The sequence below is a fragment of the Arachis stenosperma genome, chromosome 8 (genome assembly GCF_014773155.1).
Source record: "Arachis stenosperma cultivar V10309 chromosome 8, arast.V10309.gnm1.PFL2, whole genome shotgun sequence".
Taxonomy (NCBI): Eukaryota; Viridiplantae; Streptophyta; class Magnoliopsida; order Fabales; family Fabaceae; genus Arachis; species Arachis stenosperma.
In genome coordinates this window covers 8841383-8859446 of record NC_080384.1, presented here as the reverse complement: position 1 = coordinate 8859446, position 18064 = coordinate 8841383, and the positions used below count along the sequence as shown (strand labels likewise).

Sequence of the window (18064 nt, the reverse complement as noted above, 5' to 3'; positions counted from 1 at the left end):
TTTTTAATAAATAAATAATAAATAAATTTTTTTCTTTTTAGAATTCAATCTAACTTAGCTTGATACTACTATGGATTTAGAGTCATTGGAGAACAATCAATTTTTACATAACAACTGGTGTATGTTTCGTATCCTTTACAGGATAATACATAAAATTAGGAACGGACATATTGGGGTGAGTGGAGATTTTGAACCCCAACTTTTTTTAAAAAAGTTAATAATAATAAATTATTAAGTATAATTTAATTTTAAAAAAATTATTTAGTATTTAGTCTAGTATAAATAAAAGTCTAGTCTAATCTAAATATTAATAATTTTTAATATCTAAAAAGTAAGTAATAATATTAAAAAAAATTGAAAAAAATATTATTACTAAGACTTTTTACTTAAATAAAATTTTTCAAATCTCATAAAGTGAATTTTTTTTTTTTTCTTGTGACCGTCTTTCTTGATTCATTTGATATTAATTTTCTCTGTTTCAACTGCTACAACTGAGAGATTTTTTTCAGCTATGAATATTGTGAAGAATAACTCAGAAACAAAATAAAATTAAAGATGAATTTCTTACTAATTGTCTTTTAATTATATTGAAAAGAAAATTATTGAAAAAATTGACACAAATTCTATTATCGATGAGTTTTATGATACAAAGAATGGACCACTTCGTTAGTAAAAAGTACACACATATATTTTGTATTTTAAAATATATTCTCTATCGGCATATTTTTGTAACATATCTTACATTATATAATTTTTTTTGCATAATTTTTAATATTATATATGTTATTGGCTCCCATGATAATATTTCTGGATCCGTCGTCCCTTCATAAAATTATATAAAAAATTTTATTAAAAAATTAAATAAAATATATATAGTAATTATTATTATAAATATTTTACAAATTTATAATTAAAATCAAACGCTCAGGATTTTTAATATTAAAATATTAAAAATAATTAGTGTTTGTCTTAGTCAATTTGAGTTTGTTGAGTGATCATCTCACTCGTTCGCTTAAATAACTATTAGGAGTTAAAATCTCGCCTTGTGTGTGTAGCGATCCATTGGCTGGCGATAAACCCTTAATAAATGGAATATCAATACGTAGTTATACTTGTCAAGAGTACCCGAATACGCGGGTACTCGACCCGTCCATACTCGATTGGGGAGGGTAATAACTTGACTCGGGTCGGGGCAGATTTTGCTAGGCATGGTCGGATTTAGGGTGTACTCGCTCTGGATATATACATATAAACACTTTTTAGGAATTAGGATTTGCCTCACATCATAGATTCAGTGATTCACAGCTTCAATCCATACTTTATAGCCATGCAAGAGAAACTCAGTCATCCTCACCAGAGTCTTCTTCTTCTCGACTTCTTCACAAAAAACCTCACAACTCCCGTCATCGTCGTTGTTGAACCCATTGTCGTCTATCCCTTCACAACTCCCATCTTCCTTCACAGCTCATGCTGCTTATCCCATTACCGTCACTGTTGAGCTCGTTGCCATCTTTCTCCTGTTGAATCTCCTCTCTCTCTCTCTCTCTCTCTCTCTCTCTCTCTCTCTCTCTCTCTCTCTCTCTCTCTCTCTCTCTCTCTCTCTCTCTCTCTCTCTCTCTCTCTCTCTCTCTCTCTCTCTCATATCCAAATTTGATCTATGTGGTTGAGTATTTTAATATGGCGATTATCGTAGTTTCGTTACAACACTAATGTGATAAAAGCTGTGGTGATTTTATAACTAATATATGAGATAAATCAGGTTATTAAAGTAATCAAGGAAATAATATTCAAATATGTGCATAAAATTTATAAGATGTGATTATCTCAGGAAAATATATATGTATAGCCCAAGTGAAAGATTGTTAGAAAATTATTATTTCTTAATATATTTATGAGCAATACATATATTAATTATAATTACAAATTAAGTAATTTCGTATTAAATGATTTATATAACGGTGATCTCATTTATTGTCATAAATATTGAATTAAATAAGTCATTATTACTTTTGATTTGGATAAATGAAATTAAAACCATAGATACTATTTTATGAGTTTTAGGGTTTAATGAGTGTCACACTCAAATATAAATAATGACTTCAGGATTTTGGTCTCCAACACATCAAACTCGTCTCTGTAGCTCTTTTCCCACAGTGGAGCTGTGATTCATCCCTATCAGGGATACAGAAATTTTGGTTGACGAAGATCAAAGAACCCAAAAGTCAAGCTCTCTAATCTCAATCATGCTCTCGAATAAAGAGACGCTTTCGCGCTCTTAGTTATATTTCTTAATGATTTAACATGGATGATTTTGGGGTTGAAAAATTCTAAAATTTTCAGATAAAATAGAATTTTTATTCAATCAAATTATGATAAATAATTTTATTGAATTAAATTATATTAATGTGATCATTAAATAATAAAGAATGCTAGAAAAATAAATAAATAATATTTTACGAGTATAGAAATATTAAATTGTCATTTCAATTTACTTTCTTAATCAACGACAATAAATATATTGAATTAATTAAATTTTTACAAAAAATTATATACCTAAAATTATTTCATTTTTTCAAAAAAAATTTGAACATACAATGGTTCAATGAGAGATTGACTATTGAGAATTGAATATAATATTTTTAAATTCTTATTTTCCATAAAAAGATGTATTTAATTTTATCCATCTTAAATAATTTTATATTCACTATTACTTATCCATCTAAATAATTCTAACATTGATAGAATATTATTGTTAGATGCAAAAAAATTAAAATATATTTATTCTACTTCAAAAATCAATATTCATATGTAACTTAGGATTTTAAAAAATATGACAAAAAATATTATATTTTTTAGTTAAAAAAATAAAATACCTATAAATATGTTTTTGTGCTTTAATTTGAGATTTTTCAAAAAAATTTGGTAAATTAATGAAATCAAATCATATTTCTATAACATATATAAGAATATATATTACACATAAATAAAAAATATTAGGTGTAATAAGAATAAATACATAAATTAAAGTTAAATTTTGAAAAATAAAAATCAATAAAATATTGAAGGAAAGAAATATAAATAGAAGAGGAATAAAATTATTATATTAGATGGAAGAGAAATAATTTAATAAATTTTATGTGTATATAAAAGAGGAATAAAAAGAAGATATATAATATCTTATTTAATTTAGCAAGATTTACAGAAATAAACACATAAAATAAAAAAATAATAATAATAATAAAAAAACTAAATATCTGAACTAATATCAAAAATAAAAAATAATAAAATAATAATAATTTATTATAATCTTAATCTTTTAATATAATTAATTAATAACAATATAATTAATTTTCCATAATCTTAATTTAATTTTTTAATATAATTAATTCTAATTAAGTAATCAAATAAATTGAATATAAATATGTCTAATGAAATCATATAAAAAAATAGTAAATTTTTTATAATTAAACATATTATATATATATATATATATATATATATATATATGAAATAAGACCACTTTAAAATAAGATTATTATTATTATTAATGACATAAAATATTAAAATTATATTTATATATTAATTGAAATACATTATTAGAATAAAAAGTTACAAAAATTAAAATAACTGAAATTTATTAACTTTAATTAGTTAAATTAACATAAAATAAGAAAGAGATGATTAATCAAATTAAATGAATTAAAAAAATATTACTGAGTAAAACAAATATCACAATAATTATATTACTAATTAAAAAAAATCAATTCAATCAATTTAAATTTTTATTTAAAATAGATAATTAAAGATCACCAATAAATAAAAATAAATGAGATATAATAAAAAATAATTTTGGTAGTATAAATATTTAAATTAAATTAAATTATTATATACAATTTTTATTTTTTCATCTTATTATAGTTTAAGTTAACATTAATGGTGAAAAACTAATTTTAAATAGCCCTTATTTGTATTTTATAACATAATTAAAGCACAATTCATAATTTTTTATTTTGTGATTATTCAATATTTTTTGAATTTTTTTGTTAAGTCTTCTGTATTTTATGATTGATAAATTTTTTCTACAAAACACAAATTTGTGATGAATTATTACAATTCTAATTAATAAGAAAAACAAGAAAAATTATAAAAAAATCAAATAAAAGATAAAAAAATAGAGTAAAAATTTATTTTAAAACTAAAAATTTATCAATTGTGCTAGAAATTCTAAAAATTTGTATCTTATTATATAATCAATTTTGTTACTCACTTCAACTTCATTATCCCTTTGTATCCAACAAATTATATAATATCACACTTATTTTAAAAAAGATAAAACTCTTCAAATACACGGTATAATGTATAATTTAAGAATAATAAGATAAAACAATATCTAAAATTTTATAATAATATTTAAAATTTTTATTGACGATGATTCAAAGAGTTTAAATCTACCAAATGAATTCTAGATCTCAATTTAACAGTTATCCTTTGTACATCTTATTTAAATTTAAATTTTAAAATTTAATTTGTATCTATTAGATCAAAAAAATATTTTATCAAAAAATTATTATAAGAAGATTTATAATTAGAGAATAATAAAAGCACTAATAATAATAAAGAAAAAGAAATGAAACTCATATTAAAGAAGGTTAGAAAAGAGATAATAAAATTTATATTAATAATAATGCTAAGAAATTATGTTACTGTTTTAGGCTTTTAGCCTCCGCTTTTGGCCATCATTTTTTTTCTTTCTTTTCTTTTTTATTTAAATTATCAAGTCATAAAAAAATAAAGAATAATTAAAAAAAAAGCAAGATCAATAGTAACTATATAAATCAAAATACATAGGAGATAAATAAAATATTATAATAGAATTAATATGAGTATATTTCATCATTAAATAAATAAAGTTAACGCAAAACAAAATTACATTTAAAGAGAAAAAAAAAAGAAAAAAGAGTTAAAATATCTAAAGTGATAAAAAGATTATTTTTACAATTATATATATATATATATATATATATATATATATATATATATATATATATATATATATATATATATATATATATATATATATATAAAAGACTATAAAACAATGAACTTCTAACTAAATTAAATTATATTTATTATTAGAGTAAAAGACAAATAGGTCTCTGACCTTTTTAAACGCGGACATTTTTGTCCCTTAAGATTAGAAAATACATTTCAATCCCTCACCATGTAAAATCCGTGATAATTATGTCCTTCCATCAAATTGAGGCTAGAAACGGTAACAGAGATTGCTGACCTGGAGGAGTGGTGAGTGATGTGTCCGTTACAGTTGTTAAGGTGGATGGAAAACAAATTGTTGGAGGACAATTTGGTCCATAATAGCCAAAACGACTATAGATGCTCTCCTACCAAAAGCTCATTTCTCAGCTTTCAGATCTCAACAGTAACTCAGTTTTCACAGATCTCAATAAGAGCAGCCATGCTGCAAGTGCTTCTTCTAATCTCCCATTAAACATACCGTTGAGTAATTCTATGAGCTGAGATGTGAGGAGATAAAAAGCTGTGGTACTTGGATACAGCCAATTAGATGCAACTGTTAATTAAGATTAAGTGTCAGATCACATATCATATGAAAAGGTAAGTCATTTACACGTGCTCCATTCTATGATATTCAATCAAAACTGCTTCAGGGTGATATACACACACATACCAAATGTCCACAGTCTATGAAACAACAAAAGAACTACAATGCCCTAATAAAAATGTTAATCAACTTTCAGGCAAAAAATCCCAGATGTAAATGCAAGCTCACCAACAAAAATAACATAAATGTATAATAGCATGCTATATGAGTAACATAAGCACAAAACATGTCTCAACTCACAAGAGGATACTTGCTACCATAAGGGAAATGGATAGCCAGAGATTTCATGAGCTGATGACTACAATGATTTGCCAGATCACACAAGAATAAATATCTTTGGGCATAATACAACTTTCTTATATATATATATATATATATATTATTGTATGCAATTACACATAACAATAAACATATACATTTTAGCACCATAGAACAACCATATAACCTATATATATATATATATATATATATATATATATATATATATATATTGTATGCAATTACACATAACAATAAACATATACATTTTAGCACCATAGAACAACCATATAACCTATTACTCATCCTAATTTGGACACCATAAGAAGCCAAACAAAATTGAAAAACATCAATCATAAAATGGAAAAACAAGTACCTATATGCTTTAGTATGTACCAGGTCAGGCTGCAAGACATTCAATTGATTGCTTGCACACCTATATTACCCCGGAGCCACGGTCATAGACAATTCCACCTGATCTAAGATTAGATAGTAAGGCATCACGACCACTCAAGACCACTTGGAAAAAGCCATTCACTCCTTTTGCAAGAAGATCTAATCCTTCTGAAAGCTTCTCTGTCGCTCTGCCTAATTGCTCAACAGTCTTCAGATCCAATTCTGTCTCAATGGGTTCCACCACATCAAGGATAATAGGGTATAATTCCTTAATAGCAGAATCAACTGCTTCCAACTCCTTCAACACAGTAAATCGCCCACTAGAAAATCTAACTGTAACTTCCTCATTTACAAGATTTTGCAAACTTTTAAATTCTGGAACCCATGTATATATTTCAGCCACATCCAAATCTATCAATTTCTTAGTCGAGCCTGAAAAAGCCGCTGCAAATACACTATATACAAATACTGTCTGAACCTTTACTCCATACATAGCTTGCATCAAAACCTTCCCCTTGGGAGACTTTTTGACCTTTGGCAGATCAAGTGACCCAACAAGATTATCCAAGATTCCATCACATTTTTCAATTCTAGGGTTCCTAGAATCAATATGCTTCTTCCAACTATCAAGTGAAGGATAATTATTTTTTCTATTTATTGTATTCTAGGGGGTCCTTCACTCATCATCGACGATCACTCCATCAATGGCCATTGCTTCGTCGATCCGATGGAATAGGGCTCATTCTAGCATACGGCGTCGTTTTGGCCATTAAGGACCAGATTGTCCTCCAACAATTTGTTCTCCATCCACCTCAGCAATCGTAACGGACACATCACTCACCACCCCTCAAGGTCAGCGATCTCCATTACCGTTTCTAGCCCCAATTCGACGGAAGGACATAATTGTCACAGATTTTACATGGTGAGGGATCAAAATATATTTTCCAAACTTAAGGGACGAAAATGTCTGTGTTTAAAAAGGTCAGGGACTTATTTGTCTTTTACTCTTATTATTATTAGAAATGGTAAGAGAGAGCAGTAGAGAAAATATTTGTGTGTATTCAAGTTGTGTAAAATGATTCAATATAGAAGGTTATTTATAAGTGCTAAGAGAATTGAAATAATAAAGACGTAATGTCCTATAATAAATATTCAGATATGTTAAATGATGCTAATTGATCCTATTTATACTCTAACATCCCCCCTCAAACTCAAGTAAATAAAAAATATGCATAAACTGATAGAACGGGTACAAACGAAATTGCCTAAAGAAAACGCAGACAGAACTATCAAAAGGATGCACAGACGGAATTATCGGAAAGAAGTGCAGATGAAACTGCCACAAGAAAACACAGACGGAACTGCTACAAAAAAACGCAGATGGAATTATCGAAAAGAAGCGCAGACAATACTGTTGGAAGGGAACGCAGACGGAACTGTCGAAAGAGAACGCAGACAGAACTGTCGCAAGAGTGGCAATTGCTGAAAAACTGCTGAAAAGATGACGAACTGCTGGAAAAATATTGAAAAGTGACAAAGTACGAAGAGATGACAAACTATCGAAAGGTGATAAAAAAAATATATGGTTTTTCCATGAGAGTAAGTAAGTAGTTGATGAGCTAATCGGTGAGTTAAGAAAAGTATCAAAGCATTGACAAAAAAAAAAAGAAAAAAATGGCATAGAAAAAAAGTATGAAAGTACGGTGATTTCACCAGAAGAAAATCAACTTATTCTCCTCAAGGAGGATACCATGACTCTAATACTATGTTAGAACGGGGAGAGGGAGCAATAGAAAAAAGGTTTGTGAGTGCTCAAGTTGTGTAGAATGATACAATATAGAAAGATATTTATAGATGATGAGAGAATCGAAATAATAAAAACGTAATATCTTATAATAAATATTCAGATATATTGAATAATGCTAATTGATTTAATTGATTCCAATTATATTCTAACAATTATAATCAATTAATTGATATACATAATATTAAATTGTGTGATATTTAAATATCTAATTAAATCAATTAATTGATATAATTAATCCATCGTAATGAATTGTATTTAATGAGTCAAAAGAAATAAATCAAAAAACACTTTTAGAAGTATGCCATGTCAGCTTTATCATTAAGTGCAAAAACTCAATTTTTATATAATAGAATAGATTAGGAAAGAGCCGTATATAAATTTATTTCCTTAATGAATGTTAATTTTGTTGTGAAATTCTATATTACCTTTAAAATTTAGCGTAATTGAGTCTAATTTTTATATTTTGAAATAAATTTACTCGAAAAAATTAATATGTAAATCACATTATTATTACAAAATTACTTTATTAACATAATTAGTGGTGCTTACTTGAACCATTAAATTTAGCTTATAATAATATTAAAGCCAATCTATTTTATTATCTTGTGCCTTCAAAAAATTTACACTACTGATATAAAAATCTAACAAAGTGAAAAAAATTCATTACAGTGGGTATATTCATTTTAACAAATATTCTTCCATTTATATACTATAAAAAATACACTGGTCACCTTGAATTACTACAGGTCAACTTCCATTCACAGTGAATACCTAAATTGAGATATATTCATCAAACAAACAATCAATAAAACTCATCCGTACTTTCTCATTTTGGGTACATTTATACATAAAAGAAATTATACATAAAAAAAAGAAAAAAAAAGTTGAAATAGTATTTGCAATAAAAATCATAATTCTTATAATTTTGTGTGGCCATCTATATACAGTAGACCAGACGATTATGATTATTTAATAAAATTAATTTGTATTTATTGCATTCAATTTAAATAAGTAAGAAATCATCTTATTTTAATTTAGTCCTTAATTCATATTATTTGAATTTGGCTCAATATATATGATTTGATTTGATTTGATTATTAGTTAAAAATATCTCAATTATCTATTTTATTCATAGATTTATTATTTTAATGACTAATAAATTAATTAATTAGTACACACAATAAATTTGGTTTAATAAACTAAAAGAAATAAATTAAAAAATACTAATAGAAACATTAAAAGAAATAAATTAGAAAATACTACCAAATCAAATTGATATAAATTATAATAAATTATGTGATATTTAAATTTTTAGACTACATCCTCATTTTGAACCCTGAGATTCACGCGATTACCCATTTTGATCTCCAAAATTCAAAATTACCTATGTTGGTCTCCCAGATTCAAGTCCAGACACCAATGTGGTCCCTCGACTCTTTCCGGCGATAACTAGACAAATGGAATGCTGAGATGGCACCCTCCCAACCATGAGAAAACGACGTCGTTTATCCTTGGCACCCAAACAAGTCAAAAATGTCGTCGCTTTGTATATGAAAGGAGAAGAAATGATGGAGACCCAAAATAAAGTATTCTTCTTTTTCTCTACCTCCACTGTTCTTTATTTCTGACTTGTTTGGGCGTTAAGGGTAAACAACGTCGTTTACTCATCATTTAGCGTGGTAGAAAAGGTGTCATCTCAGCACTCTGTTTGTCTAATCATCGCCGAAAAGAGTCGAAGGACCATATTGGTGCTCGAACTTAAAATTGGAGAACTAATATAAGTAATTTTGAATTTTGAGAACCAAACTGAGTAATCGCGAGAATTTCAAGGACTAAAATAAGAATTTAGTCAAATTAATTTGTTGATATAGTTAGTTTATTATAATAATTTGTATTTAATGAATTAAAAAATAAATAAAAAAATAATCTAAAAAATATGTCATGTATAATAGAATAAAAATTTAGTATAAAAATTTAACTTTTATATAATAAAATATAAAAATAGATTAATTAGACTCACTGTCTAACAGAAAAATTAATTAGACTCACCATCATTGAGCCCTCGTTTTGACAGATGAAATTATGAAACCATTGACAGATGCTTTGATATTTTCATTGGTTACGTAAATCGAAGGAACTTGATAAAAACGCATTTGAAAATTGAAAGTATCCATTATTGTTTTCTTAATACATTTCATTTTCTTTTACTATTATCTGTTCCGCTGTAAAATAAATTTTCCTCTATAATGATTTTTTTTAGTTAAAAGTAAGATTTGAATTCAAAACCTACATACATAATTAGTTTTTATTTTTCAAAAACTACGAGTATAATAGGAGTTTCTGTCTGACAAAAGAATCACTTTAAGATTTGGTTTAGTAAAATTTTTATTTTTAAAAATAATTTATAAAAATTAATTTTTAAAAAAATAATTTTTTAAAAATTGCAATACTTATATTTGGTAAAATTAAATTAAAAGTAGTTTTTAATAAGTACAAACTTCACAATTATATTTGATCAAACAACTTTTAAAAATAAAAAAGACTATAATAAACATATCTATAATGAAGAATAATTTTTTTTAAAATTTTTTAAAATTTCATATAATATAAAAAATAAATCTTTATTATATCATAATATCATCACGAAAATACTATATCAACCAAATAAAATAATTTTAAAATAAAAAATTCATAATAAACATAATAAATAAATTTTTTATTTTTTAACTTTAAAATTTTATACAAATATCATAAAAATACTAAACCACCTAGATCACAACCTAATTTTTTCCACTAAATAAACTTGTATGTAATTTAATGTTAATATTGGTACGTCCACTGTCCATATATATATATATATGTATATATATATATATATTGGCTCACTTTTAAAGATTACAAAAAATGCGACACATATCCTAAGTAAACCACTTTTATGGAGTAAATTTCGGTAATGGTCCCTGAGATTCAAGTCGTTATCCAATATGGTCTCTGAGATCTCAATTGCACCATTGTAATCCTCTAGATACGGCTCTGAACACCATAGTAGTCCTTGGACATCTTTTTGATTATGAATCATCATCGAGACGCTGACGTGGCCTCATTTTGGCACGCTAGATGGTGTCAACTGCTAGTTGAGCTGGCACAATTTCAATTTATACTCAATGTGGTCCTTCCCTCTATATTTAACCTTAAATTCCCAAATTTTGAGTAAGTTAATTTCTTCTTCCTGTTAATCATTCTCTTCTCATTCTTCTTGTTGTTATTCGTGGAGTTGGAAGCTAATATCCATGATGGGTGGTGGGAGCACTGGAGCTGGAAGCAGTGGCCAACGAACGAGAACGCAAAACAGGAGCAAAAGATCGGGAGTGCCAGAATTGCGATTGTGGCTGCCGGCCAGTTCTTAAGTGGTCTGGGACAGATTTAAACATAAACAAATTATTTTTTTGTTGTCCCAATTATAATGTGAGTTATCAGTATTACTTGTGTTGTTATGATTGTTCTTACCTCATTGTTCTTTTATTGTTCTTCCCTGATGCTTGAGCATGTTATACGTTTGCTTGATTACAGACAAGTGAAAAAAGATGGTGTGCGTTTTGTGTGTGGATAAATACTGGACAGGATGAACCACTTGAAAAACCAGAATCTTATGGAAATAATCATGAAGTGAAGATGAACTTTGATTGAAGGCTTGGGAGATTAGAAAAAGATGTACGAAATCAAAAAATGGTTAACCAGTTATTGGTATTAATTGTGTCTGTATTGATAGTGTTGATGATTATTCTGTGTTGTAAAGCATCAGTTAAAAGAGTTGATGGTGTGTACCCTGTATTCATTGAATGAACAATATATGAAAAAATAATAATATGATTATGGTATTAAAAATTGATGAATGGTATTTGTTGATGGAATGTAAACTTGGGTAACTCAATTAATGAAAACAGTAGTATACTAAAGAAGGCAACATAAGGAATTGAAAACCAACAACTAACATGAGCATGTTAAACATAGTTGCCTCAAAAACAAGGATTTTGTTGGGCCACCGTGGGGAGCTCTCAACTACCGGGGAGATTTCGAGGAGGAATCAAGACTGCGTTTGTTTCTAAGAATAGGACAGGACAAGACACTAAGAACAGGACAGGACAAGACATTAATGGAGAGAGACACAAAATTTTATGTTCTTATATTCTGTTTGGTGATAAACTAGAACAAATTTTGAAAATTCAATTTATTCTCATTTTTTTCATTCAAAAAATTTGAGATGAAAAATATAACAATAAAAAACATAATTATGAAAAATTAACAAAAATAATAAAAGAAAAAATAAAAAATAAGTTGTGTCTCTTATTAGTGTCTTAGTGTCCTTCCTGTCACGATGGACATAAAATACACTAATTCAGTGTCTCTGAACACAATGTCTATGTCTATGTCTCCTCTGTCAAACACGATTTTGTGTCTCAGTGTCCCTGTGTCAGTGTCCTGTCTCTGTAAACAAACGCAGCCCAAGTGAGATAATATAAGATGAGAAGACACCACATCAAACTCAAAACCTTATGGTAGAAAGTTAATGGGTCTCTCATCTTATAAACTCCTCACTCTTCCTTACTTTCTTTAATGTGGGACTAAATTCATACATCTCACACTTGCAATATTAACAATCTCCCCCTCATGTGTGAGTCTCCACATCAAGCATCAACTCCCCTCTAACTCCTCCACCACATATGAGTATTTGTCCATCACATCGCCGCAAAACACCGCAGGATACGCCGCCCGGACCACTTTTGCCAGGAAGACTTTCGATACTTCGCCTTGAATACCCCTTAAAACTATCAAACCGATTAAACCATCGGCTCTGATACCACTTGTTGGGCTAATCGTGGGGAGCTCTCGACCACCAGAGAGATTCAGAGAGGAATCAAGTGAGATAACATAAGATGAGAAGACACCACATCCAACTCAAAACATTATGATAGTAAGTTAATAGGTCTCTCATCTTATAAACTCCTCACTCTTCCTTACTTTTTTTAATGTGGGACTAAATTAATACACCTCACACTTGCAACAGGCTTCACAGCAAAACATAAAGGATCACACATCCTTGTGTAGTCTATTTCTAGTAAAAAGTTTCAAACCCAAAATAGAAAATCCTATACATATTAAGTTAAAGTCTTCAATTCTTTGTTCTTGGATCCTTAAATCTTAGAGTTGGGACGAACTTCATATAATTGGCAAGTCTTGTTGCAATTTATGTACTCGCACCCTGCATGGAATTCACTGGGCCAGAAGTTGCTAATGGAGAGGATCTTCTCCTTGGTGACAATTTTGAAGGCTTTTTCATTCCATGCTCCAAATATATATATATATATAACTCCATTATTTTTCTTAGCACACTTCATCATCTCTCTTATCTCTTTGTCACTATTCAAGCTTCTTAACCCGTTATCCAAGTCTTTCCCAAGAACATGTCACTAGCATTACTTTATCTCATCATAACTAAGCTTTTATGGTAGTTCCTTAAGTAGAAAATATCTAAAATATCCACATCTAGATCACTAAAATAGATCTTATTATCCGAGTAATATACCATTATTCTTTCTTGATTTTCTTTGAAATCACCTCTGTGATGAAATATAATATCCAACATCTTTTTCATTTGAAAAAAAAAATTCAAAAACCATTACTTGTCAATCACCATAAACACAAAATAGATTTTTCTATCCTATTTATACTAACTATTCAATAAAAAAAAATAAAAAGAGTAATATATGTACACAAACAGATTTTTCTTCCCTATTTACATTAACTATTTGCAAGATATAGCCACTTTATTTAGTAACAGGCAAATAGAATCAAATATTAGAGTTTTATAAAGATTCAGGCATTGAAATCAAGCAATATCTTCCATGAAACAAAACTCATGAAGAATGGATCGAGCATTTTGGTTCCAACTGGAAAAATTTTAAAGACATAGAATATATTTGACCCCAAAAGAATATTGGCTCTAGACAGGAAATTTTTAATTGAACAATACGATATGTATGTTTCAAGTTCTATAACATAATATCTTTTATGAAATTAATAAAGACTAAACTTTTGTGATAATATGTTGCTGTTTATTTTTGTTCTTCTAATAAAATTACAGTGGCCTAAATAAAATATATCTTCTAAATATTCTCATTATTATATATAAGAATTGAATTAGAAAAAGTATAGATTATACAATATAACTGCAGCAGAAATATTTATAGTATTATTTACATCACAAGTCATTGTAGTACTCACTCATATAACAGACATCAACAAATAAAAATGTTGTCAAATAGAACACTCATGACTATGAAACAGAGTATGGTTTCTAACTTTTTTCAGTAGGTAAATCCTCTACTAATTAACATTCATTGTTATCCTAAATCTAAATGTAAACTTGCTAAACTTACGTTAACGATGAATGCTATCCGCTCAAAGAAGAGACAATAACACAATACCTTAATCAAACAGAGCATCCTCATAAAATTTCAACCTACTCAAATTCTAGAACTATAGTAACAAAAAAAAACTGATAACACCAACCATACTCACAACACGAGCATAAAAAAAATTATCATGCATTGCAAAAAAAGAATATGAAAAAAATTTACCTTCACTAACGGCAGAACCTCTTGTTTATGATGCAGGAGGAGATGAACGACGAAGTGAGACTTGATTTTGAAGTCTTTTGGATGTAAGAATTTCAACTTCTCCAATGAAATCCTAAGATAGCGACATTGATGAATATAGGAGGAAGAAGAAGAAAAAGAAGTAGACAGACGGTAGAAGTGGAGAAAACGAGGGAAGAGAGAGTGTGTTTGATCAAACTCGTTTAACATTTTCATTTTTATTAGAACAATGACGTTTTTAACAAAATGGAGCGCCAAACCAAAACGCTAACGTTTTTACTCTCTCCAACGTGACAACTTCGTGATACATCAAATCGTCGGTGATAATTTATTATCAGAAAGATGTCCAAGAACTACTGTGGTGTCCGGATCCATATCTGGAGGATTACAATGGTGCCCTTGGAATTTCAAGGACCACATTAGGTAACGACCTGAATCTCGGACCATTATAAAAATTTATTCCACTTTTGTGATTATAATTTTGACTAATGTTCATTTAGTTAGTGTACGAAAATTTTATGATGAATTTCTATAAGTCACGTCTCCCACCTCACGTTCCAAAGAACAAAAATAAAAATATATTAGATCTATTAAAAAAATACAAAAATAATGCATAAAAAATAATATAAATAGATAGAAGTTTATACTTAATATGTGATAGAGATGTATTTGTGTTGGAATTTGTGAAAAATAGAGTAAAAAATTAAAAATATATGAAGATTGTGTTTGTGAAGATTAGTGTAAGATCTAGAATTTTTGAAAAATATTATTATGAGTCAAATTCAAATTATTTATTTATTAAAGATTTTATCTTTAGAAATTATTTTATTAAAAATAATTAAATTAAGCTTTGATAATTAAATTAAAAAAATTTACTTAATCTCATAATTATTGAGTAATTTTCTATATTTAAATTATACAACTTAACAGTTGTAAAAGGATAAGAATTTTAAATGATTTAATTTAAATAATTGAGATTTTAGAATTTAATACTTTAATTTTATAAATAAAAAAATTAATTATATTATTTCTAATTTTAAATTAGAATACCTAATTAGATGCCAATTAGTAAATTGATAATTAAAATAATATTTTCTAAAGTAATTTAAAGGAATTAATTAGATTTCAAATTAATACAATATACTCTAATTTTATTAAAATTACACTAATCTATTAACCCTAAATCCCCAAATTAAAACCCACTAACCCTAACCTTACCTCACCGCCACTCACCCTACCCTCTCTTAACACATACAACCGTATCAAGCTCCTGCACCTAAGCCATTCCAATTTGCAATTCCATTTCATTCATAGATTCCATTATTAAATAATGTCATGAGATGACTTAGTTAATTTCCCAAACCCAACAATCCCTAAAGCCCCTCAAATCTCACCACTCCATTGATTCATGCATTTTCCAATTCAGTACATGGAAGCCCTTCACCAACAAGCACACTTGTCTCTCCGAAGGCAAAACCCCTTCTGTTCCAATTGATTTTTCCAAGCTTTCTCTTCTCGACGATGATTCCACTCCTAAACCCGTCAATTCATCATCCTGCCATCATTACTACATGAAGCTGTCGAATGGAGCTGAGGAAGAGAGAGGGACGAACTCGTGAGGAAGAAAGAGAAGAGGTTGTGCCACCGCCGCTACCAGGGTCCGTCGCCGTCGCCAAAGCTCGCAATGCCATCGGAAAGCCCAGCCGCGGTGAGAGAGAGAGTGCTCATGAGGGTTAGAGCCGCGAGGAGTTGTGAACCGCCGCTGCTGACGGAGAAGAGAAGGAATCCGAGAGAAGGAGAGGAAGAGAAGCTGCGCCGCCTCCTCGCGCCAGTCACCGGCGCAAGCTCCGTTGCCACTGTTGGAGGTGGGTTGTCGAGCCTGTGTCGCCGGAAAATGGCGTTGCCGTAGCTGAGGTCCATTGCCGGTAAGGGTTTTCTTTTTTTAGGTTGGTCTCTATTCTTGTGGGTTTCGGAAAGATTATTGTTGCTGCATGGTTGTTACAGTTGTCGTTGCTGAGCTTCTGGCCACCGGGAACGGTGCTGTGGCCGCTGGAACCTTGGTTTGAGTCGCTGCCGATAGTCACTGATAGAGGTTGAGTATTGACGCTAGTGTTGCCGCGGGGCTGCTAAAGCTGCTACTAGTTTTGATTTTGTTATTTTGGTACTGGTCTGATCTTTCTCTTAGGTTTGGTCAATTTGTATGTCCTGTTTTATCACTTTCCATGTTCTGATTTTAATTCTAGTCCTTACTTTGTCTTGAATTCCCAGGACTGTAATTGCCACTGTCGTTCTAGTTGCGTGAGAGTCGCAGCTGTTGCCCATGAACTAAAGGAGAGGGAATTATCACGTTAAATTGTGCGAACTCGATTAATCGGGTAGGGGTTTTTCTTAAATCTAATTATATTATAGAGTTGTGATAACTAGATATTAATGTGAGAGAACATATGTCTGTGATTATGATTGTCTTCTAATGTGGTTGTTTGCTGGACTGAATGCTGATTGCTTGATTGCTGAGTAGTTTTGATTGCTGAAAAGAAATTATTTTGAAAAGTTATTTAGTTGATTATTAGGAAAAATGGCTTTTCTTGGTTTTGAAACTATTTTTGATAATGTAAAGGAATTGGCTTTGGAAATGGTTTAATTTTGAGTTAGTGACTTTATAAATGATTTAGTATTTGAGCTGGTTTGATTTTTAAAAAGAGATTTATTATGGGCACTGATTCGCTTTGAAAATAATTTGAAATTGGAACTAGCTGAATGGTGATTGGATTTTTGATGGTATAGAATTTTACAAATGAATTCTCGTTGCAAGTATAGTTTCTAAACTAACAATAATCCTTTCATACAAAAGATTGTTTGTCACAAGTAACAAACCCTAATTTATAAACCGAAGTATTCAAACCTCGGGTCGTTCTCCCTAGGAATTACAATAAAGTGTCTGTTATGGTTATGAGTTATTTTGGGGTTTGGATAAGAGCATGAAAAGTAAATGGCAATGAAAATAAACTAACAACTGTAAAAGGCTCTTGGCAAGGTATGAAAATTAGAAGTCCTATCCTAGTTATCCTTCTCAATTGTGATGAGAATTGTTCATTGCTACCACTTAGTTAACCCTTACTAAATAAAGGAAAGTCAAGTGGATGAATTGACTTGAGCCACAAGTTCTAGCCAACTCCCAAGGAAAGACTAGCTTTAGTGTACTCCAAACCAATTAGCAATCTCTCCAATTATCAATCAACTAAGGAATTAGATAACTCAAGTGTCACTAATTACTCTACCTAGGCCAAGAGGAACAAAATCTACACTAAA

General features: G+C 29.1%; 1 protein-coding gene across 1 annotated transcript; it reads right to left on the bottom strand.

Annotated features, from left to right (window-relative positions):
* Positions 1-6332: 6332 nt before the first annotated feature.
* On the bottom strand, positions 6333-16675 carry LOC130945328 (protein BPS1, chloroplastic-like). Its single transcript, XM_057874062.1, has 4 exons — positions 16410-16675; positions 15974-16031; positions 12490-12584; positions 6333-6942 (listed from the first exon to the last, which is right to left on the bottom strand). The coding sequence occupies exons 1-4, from the start codon at positions 16673-16675 to the stop codon at positions 6333-6335; spliced, it is 1029 nt and encodes a 342-aa protein (XP_057730045.1).
* Between the last annotated feature and the right edge of the window lie 1389 nt (positions 16676-18064).

Coding starts and splice junctions, on each gene's coding strand:
- LOC130945328 (XM_057874062.1), bottom strand. CDS start 16,675: ATGGACCTCAGCTACGGCAACGCCATTTTCCGGCGACACAGGCTCGAC. Junction 12,585..15,973: donor GTAGGGTGAGTGGCGGTGAG/GTAAGGTTAGGG, acceptor GTTTGTTTACAG/AGACAGGACACTGACACAGG. Junction 6,943..12,489: donor TTCAGAGACACTGAATTAGT/GTATTTTATGTC, acceptor TACAATAAATAG/AAAAAATAATTATCCTTCAC.